The sequence below is a fragment of the Megalobrama amblycephala genome, linkage group LG1 (assembly GCF_018812025.1).
Source record: "Megalobrama amblycephala isolate DHTTF-2021 linkage group LG1, ASM1881202v1, whole genome shotgun sequence".
In the NCBI taxonomy this organism is placed as follows: Eukaryota; Metazoa; Chordata; class Actinopteri; order Cypriniformes; family Xenocyprididae; genus Megalobrama; species Megalobrama amblycephala.
In genome coordinates this window covers 71,338,274-71,346,072 of record NC_063044.1, presented here as the reverse complement: position 1 = coordinate 71,346,072, position 7,799 = coordinate 71,338,274, and the positions used below count along the sequence as shown (strand labels likewise).

General features: G+C 33.3%; 1 protein-coding gene across 1 annotated transcript; it reads left to right on the top strand.

Annotated features, from left to right (window-relative positions):
* The first annotated feature begins 2,324 nt into the window (after positions 1 to 2,324).
* LOC125247409 lies at positions 2,325 to 4,694 on the top strand. Its single transcript, XM_048158700.1, has 6 exons — positions 2,325 to 2,603; positions 2,689 to 3,048; positions 3,144 to 3,473; positions 3,611 to 3,718; positions 3,824 to 3,846; positions 3,997 to 4,694. Exons 1-6 carry the CDS (start codon positions 2,564 to 2,566, stop codon positions 4,132 to 4,134), a joined length of 999 nt encoding a protein of 332 aa, XP_048014657.1. The 5' UTR covers positions 2,325 to 2,563; the 3' UTR covers positions 4,135 to 4,694.
* Positions 4,695 to 7,799: the final 3,105 nt, after the last annotated feature.

Sequence of the window (7,799 nt, the reverse complement as noted above, 5' to 3'; positions counted from 1 at the left end):
TTCTCTTATGTAGTGGAGCATCAGAACGTTATTAACAAAATTTGTGATAAATGCTTACAAATGATAGTCTTCTGGTATATTATGTTATTTTGATTAAATGTAGGCCCAGTTTTTAAAATAAAACAAAAAACAACATTGAATTATAATGGCCAGCGGCAGGTGCTGCCGAATAAAGTCCCTGGCTGCTCTAGATGCCGATGCCACGGCCGCTGGAGATGCCGCTCAAGCGACAGCTGCCGAAGAAGTCCCTGGCCGCTGGAGATGCCGCCGGAAGTGCCGCTGCGAGATGCCGATGCCGCATTTTGCGCCAGCCCCTGCTGGATTTTCAAATTGCATATTTGATATTATTGTTCCAACAAGACATGATTGTGAATTGTTTGGAGTCTAGAGAAAAAAAAAAAAAATCTGTCATTGGCCAAGTGGTGATCAATATCCTTAGAAAGTTACTCTTCTTTTCCTGGGCTTTGTTTTGTCTTACTTAAATATTAATCCATCTTAACACGGGTCAAACCCTATTCCATCTGAACTTGAATCCACAAAAAAAATAACACTTGAACAAATAATTAAAATCACAAAAGGATTCACAACAGGCTAAAAGGACTGACAAGTTAATATGATATATTTAATGGATATATATATTTAAGAGTTTAAAAATTGTGCTGTAAAAAACACTCAGAGGTCAGTGTTGTGGGTAGAAAACAGCTTTAGCCATGAAGTGCACGTGTCACGCTTGCATGTACATGCAAACAGATCTCACTTTACACTTCAAAAAGTTTGTGTGTGTGTGTGTGTGTGTGTGTGTGTGTGTGTGTGTAGTGTGTGAAAAATGTTATTCTTCAAACTCTGTAAAAGTATCTGCTGACATTCACCCCAGCACCTCTCACTCTATAATGAGCAGTTTCTTCCTGCCTCTCATGAACAGGAAATCAGGAAATGATGTAGCTCGTCATCTCTGACAGCCAGAGTCACATCCTCTCCATATATGGACAGAATCTGAGTCTGCGGTTCAAGGTTTGATAGTAGTGAAAACAAGGCCCAAAATGCTTTAACATTGACTTTGCAACATAACTTAAATTTAAGCAATATCTGAACATGATTTATTTAAGGCTCTTTAAATGAATCAGTTGAGATATTGTGCTTTTTTTTTTTTTTTTTAAATATCATATTAGAAGCTTGTGAAACATTAAATCTGTGTTTCATAGCTATCCTGGTTCACTGTTTAGAGGAAGATTTGTCAGATGATGTTCAGTTTGCATGTATTTTACTAAAGTGCTGCACTTCTGTACCAATATTCATTTGTGAGCCATTTATTAAAACAAAAATTCACTCCTGTGCAGAAACTTTGTGTCTGCCTGTGTTTTTTGCATCAATTTAAATATAAAATTATTTATGTTCATGTTGTGTCTCTGTCCATGGTGCTGAAATTACAAATCTGTGTCCTATTCTGATTTTAAGGCCTAAACAAATGCACACAGCACTGGTTGCCATGGCTAAGATTTAAGTCTCTTAAATGTATGGGGAAAAAGAGAAAACAATCAATAATATTAATAATAATTTTAAAATGAATTAAATACATCATGTCTACTGCTACATCACCCACAATAATGATCTGCTAAATTAGGCCACTTTTTTGTGAACTGTGAAGAGACTCATTTCGTGTTTTTGTTCTTATGATAATAAAAAAGTAATCAAACACCATATATGTACATACATATGCCAAACATTGTTATGTATACGTTTAGTTTTAATATGCAGTAGGCAGTTTATCAAATTTCATATACAGAACTTTTGTTATTTTAAACATTGTCTGTTTACAGTACTATATATATATATATATATATATATATATATATATATATATTTTTTTTTTTTTTTTTTTTTTTTTTTGTAATAGAAGGGTAGTTTGGTTTTATGTTGTGGTTTTTTTGCAGCAAGACGTGTGAGAACAGAAAGAGGTGTGAAAACAGAAATAGAGGACAGGGGTCAGTGTCAGTGGAAACAGAGACATACATGTTTACCAGCACTCAGATCTGACCTATCTGCCAACTTCAAAATGTAACTAACAACAGCAATCATACTTCCCTTAACTTCAAAAAGCAACTCTTGTAATAAAAAAAAAGAAAGAAAAGAAAAGATTTTTTATTATTATTAAAAATGTCCTCATCATATGAGGAATATTTTACATATTCATATTTTTATTCATATTCATATTTTACTTATCATATTTTACAGTTTTCTTTATTTCCACATTTTAAATTTAATTATCAACTTTATGAAAAAAAAATAATTCCACCACGGCATCCAGTTGATTGGCTGCTGTCACAGAAGTGGTTTCCGCTCAGTTCAAAACCCTTCTCAAGTGACCAATCAGCTTTTACAGCCGTGAATAAATAAGACAGAAGTGCATATGTGTCTCATTTGTTTGAAGTGGAGATTGAAGGACACATGATATTACGAGTCTACTGATCTATTACTTACTGGGTGTGAAGGGTTTGTTTTGGGCTGATTCATGTTTTGTTTTTTTCCCAGGGGAATTTAAAATAATTTTGAAAGACCAGTGATCATGAAATATTATATAATAATTTTGTTCTCTTCAATAATAGGTAAATATACTTGAAATCCTATATTCAATAGAACTGTGTGTTTATCAGAATTCTGTCTATTAAATGTACCTCTTTCATTTTGCAGCCTGCTCCTCTAATGTGACCTCTAATGTGGACGTTGTTCAGAAAGATGTTAAAGTAGTTCGAGCTGGAGAGGATGTGAATCTTGCTTGCTCCTTTTCAAAGCTTCTGCAATCAACAAAAGCATGGTTTAAACAGACGGCTGATGGAAAATCTTTACAAATTGTTTCTTTATATTTAAATCAACAGCCTAGTTGGAATAAGGACTTTGAGAAAATGAATCGCTTTAATGTTATCAAAGGAGATGGTCATTTTAATCTGACCATTTTAAAGACAAAGTCTTCAGACTCAGCAACATATTACTGTGTAGTCGCATCATATTACAGCATTGGAATGGGTGCAGGAACTAGATTAATTTTTAAAGGTAAGTTTTACTGCTTGTTATTTTTGCTTTGTTTGATTTTTGGCATCTGATTCTTTGTCCTTACTATTTCTCTCCCTTTTATGTCACTTTTCAAGATGGACACACAACTCTTCAGCAGTCTTTGATAGACACGCTTCATCCAGGAGATTCTGTGAATTTGCAGTGCAGCATCTTCACTGAGAGTTGTGCAGGAGAACACAGCGTCTACTGGTTCAGACAAAGCTCGGGAGACTCTCAAGGAGTCCTTTACACCAAAGGAGAGAGAAATGGTCAGTGTAATAAGAGCAGTGAGTCTCAAACGCAGAGCTGCGTCTACAATCTCCTCAAGAGCAACATCAGTCACTCTGACACTGGGATTTACTACTGCGCTGTGGCCGCATGTGGAGAGATACTGTTTGGAAAAGGAACTCAACTAAATTTTAGAGGTAAGGTACAAATGTGTGGCTTGAAATGTTGAAATGTTTGGCTTGATCTTCTTTGGAAAAGCATTTGATTCATATATTAAATTATACCAAACTTATTTTAAAAAGGTTTTCTAAGAAAATAAATTATTTTGTTTCAGAGAGTGGTGATGTGACTCCAATTCTTTTTGCTCTTGGAATTTTAAACATCATATTTTTGGCTCTTGTTGTTTTTCTGCTAATAAAACTATGCAGGGCTCAGAACAAAGGTGAGACTTTCTGAATAAGATTCAATTATTATGGTAATGGAAAAATTGTCTAAAACTTAAAAAAAAAATTATAATACAGTAACAAGACTTTTTTATTTTCCAAAGTGTCCACACCTCAAGAGAGTCAAGTAAGTTTCTAGATTTATGTTTGAGATTCAAATCATGTAATTATTAATTAGAAGCATACAGTTATGCTAGTGGGTCTCCTTAAAAGAATTTTATCCTCATTTTAAGTGACATTATCTTTGATGTTTGTTTCTTTTTCTGCATTATTGTAGGCTGAAGACATTCTGAGTTATGCAGCTCACAATCCTTTAACTGAAAATGGACTCAAAGTAAAGATTTCTCAAGAACAAACTCTTGTGATATACAGCATGTATAGTGAAAGAATGCCTCTAATGGCAAAACAGAAGTAACAGTTTCCTACTCAAGCCTAAATGCTGCATGAGTTTATGAGGTAAAACATGCGTTACTGTATATTTTCAGTACTGCTTTGTAACAGTGTAGAGTATTCATACCAGATTTGAACTTAATTAATATTACAATGTCTTTTTCATATATTCTATAATGTCATTACCTTTTTATCATGCTATTTGAGTTTCACATAAAGTCGGTTGCATGTACATATGGCCATTTATATAGAACAGAAACCAGATCACACTTATTTGTCTGTATATGTTTAACTGTTTACTTAAATTATATTGTTTTCTAAAATAAAATAATTTCTCAAAGCACATGCCACAAATTCCTTATTTTTTTGACAAATGTAAGACATGATTTTTAAGGTACAAAGTAATTTTGCATAAATGGTGTTATATGTAAAATTATGCATGTTCTGTAATCTACATATATTCCTATTTCCCCTCAAAATGTAACAGTATAATATAGGAGTGGCTTCACATTTCTGTTGTGCAAGTAAATAATCAAAACAAAGTCTGCTTTATCCATTACTGTTTCTGTATCTTGCTGTCTTTTTTTAATACTTAATGCACATTCAGTGTCAGTGACAATGTAACAGTTATCCACACAGAAACTTAATTTAGCAAATATGCAATTATATTTAAAAAATATTTGTACACATTTAACAAAAACACAAACTGACATTAAACACAATACTATTTATGTGTTCTCTGTTGATTGCATATTTGGTACATTTTTATTGACTTTATGCTACTAGCATTTTTTTGTTTGTTTGTTTGTTTTTAAACCTGTGTACATGAATAGAACGAGTCAGTCTTGTAAAAACTCAGAGGTAACAAAAAATCAGGACACTGGAGAAAACTGATGTTTTCTCCAGAGGGAACAGAGATGTCATGTCAATACTGATGTATTGGGGTCTCAATTGGGTGCCCCAATTACCTCTGAGTAGTAAGAAAATCGGCCAATGAATATTGGCGAGTGAGATCTGCATGTCAAGCCACTTCTACACCAACATAAGCGTATATAAGATGGCCGGCAACTATGGGTTTATGCCAAGGAGTCGAGACAGGGATCCCGGCCATTCAGCAGCGGTTCAGGGTTGTGCACTGTAAACCCGAATAAGTTCTACTAAAGTGTATTTTGAGACACCATGAAATTTTGAGACACCATGAAATATGAACTAAAATGTGCTTTTAATATACTATCTCTGTATTAAAAATATGTATTTAGATACTACTTATAGTACATTTGAACCCATAGTGTACTACAAGTGGTATCTAAATATATTTTTTAAATACAGAGATAGTATATTAAAAGCACATTGTCTCAAAATAGCACAGTTGAGTACACTTAGACGTTCTTAAGATGATCTTAATTAGTAATTAAGAAGAATTTTTAGTATATTAACTGATTTTTAGTATACTAAAATGACTGTGTGAACGTGGCCTATGTATTCAATTTATGTATGTAATAGACTAAACGGTGTGAGAGGTGTTTTGCATTAATTTGTTAAACTGATTTAGCTTTTTTGGGGTTTTCTAATTTCTCAACCGCTTACAATGGATTCTAGTTTAAGTGTTACTTTTTTTGTTGGTAACTTTAAAGTTCACAAAGTATTTGAAATGTCAGTTCTAATGTGTATATAAGTTGGCTGTGAAGTAAGTAAGGCGCACTGTATCCTGTTGCCCTCAGGATATCCTACTGTATTCACTGTGAAACGCTATTTTTTAACGGCATGAATGGCAATGATAGTCCAGACCAATGCACATGTGATCAATAAAATTCCCCAAAAATCAGTTTTAGGGTTGAACATGTTTTGTAAAATATTTTATATTAAAAAAATATTTTGTTAAATTTTCATAAACTTCTTTTGCAACTTTTTTAAACATTACTTTTACAACTTTTTTTTACTTCTACAATAATCTGTGAAGTGTTAAAAAGATGCCATACTTAAGTCTGTGCTTTGAAGTATTCAAGATTTTTAACAATTTAAGTTGGAAAATTAATTTTCATATCTATGCTCAAAAAGTGGGACAGACAACTAACAGATAAAACAACTATATATTTTCACAATTTGAAAATAAAAAGTTGTTAAACTCTAGCAAGACACTGGCACTTCAGGACTAGAGTTGAAGGGCTGTGACATACAGTACAACACAGAGTTTTGTATTTTGGATCTGTACAGTTGCTTTTGAATGTCTGTCTATATGGATCAAATTGACCCACAAACAGTACGAACGTATACAATTTCTGTATGCACATTTCACAACACATCAGCGTGTTAAAACTTTGCATGCATTTTCATGACCCTAATTGAGAAAAAGTCACAACATTTCAAGAAAACTCTAACTGAAACAGCTACCAAAAAAGCCTTGTAATACAACAAGCTATTGTGCTCTGAAGGAGGCCCAAACGGGGCCTTCTACTTCAAACAACACGAGCATCAGCTGGTGGCAGTGTTCAAGCTCTAAGGGAGCCATATATGAAAATAAAAATATGTAGTGAGTTTAGCTTTATTAAACTCAGCCTGAGCTTATACATTCCAACAGGCAATATACTCAGTAAAAATACTTTTTACCCTTACAGCAAGGGGAGTACAAACTACATCACCAGTGTTGGGTAAGTTACTCAAAAAAAGTAATCCACTACAAATTACAAATTACTACATTAAAATTGTAATTTGATTTCATTACTGATTACTGCATGTAAAAAGTAATCAGATTACTAATTACTTTACATTCAAATTACTTTGAAACCTACAAAAATACGCAACAAACTGAAACTCATAGTTCTTTCTGTAATTTAATATTGACTGAAAAATATTACAGAAGGATGAAAACAGCAACTTGACTTAAAAATATTTGTTAATCATCTATAGGTAGCTTATTCATTCAAATGCAATCAACAGTCACCTGAGGGCGCTCAACGACCACGTTAATCTGTGAGCGTGAGATTCTAACATAATAAAAATAACTTATAAATATATGAAAAATAAACTAATAAATATATGAAATATATACACTTGTTAATGTTTATTTTTGTTTGCAGTTTTTTAATAATATTTAATGATTATGAACACATTAAGCATGACAAACCATTCAATCGATTAAACTACAAAGCTGGCAGGTATGGTATGTATGATTACAAAATAAAGTCATTAAGATTATTATTAATATTATTTTATAAAATAACATGTACGATAAAAGTAGGCCTAGTTTTATCACGTGTTGGGCCGTTTCTGTGACTGCTTCAGCTCTCCGACGCACAGTTATACCCTATGTCTCAATCAGCTCCCTAGTTCAGTAGTCAGGGCACTGACCAGGGAGTCGGCCATTTTAAGGGCTGTCTCAATCGCAGAATCCTTCCAGGGCACTGAAACGTTCGCTCCCTGAAAAGTCCCACAATGCACCGTGAAAACCAGGGAGCATCGATGCTCACTATGCTCCCTTAACGGAAGTTCTGAAGCGCGAAACTTGAATCACGTGAGCCAACTCACTACACATAACGATACGCGATAGATGTTTTTAAAAATACAAACCGTTATTTTATTATATTTCAGCATAAACATACATTGCTAGACAGGTAATGAACATAATCTAGCTAACATTTATAATTTCTTCACGGCTGAAATGTTGCACTTATATTTAACAAGCAAATAATT

What these genes read in the sequence shown, in the direction of transcription:
- LOC125247409 (XM_048158700.1), top strand. Translation starts at nt 2,564, where the DNA reads ATGAAATATTATATAATAATTTTGTTCTCTTCAATAATAG. An exon ending in AACTCAACTAAATTTTAGAG is followed by an intron (nt 3,474 to 3,610) that starts GTAAGGTACAAA and finishes ATTTTGTTTCAG; the next exon opens with AGAGTGGTGATGTGACTCCA. An exon ending in CCACACCTCAAGAGAGTCAA is followed by an intron (nt 3,847 to 3,996) that starts GTAAGTTTCTAG and finishes GCATTATTGTAG; the next exon opens with GCTGAAGACATTCTGAGTTA.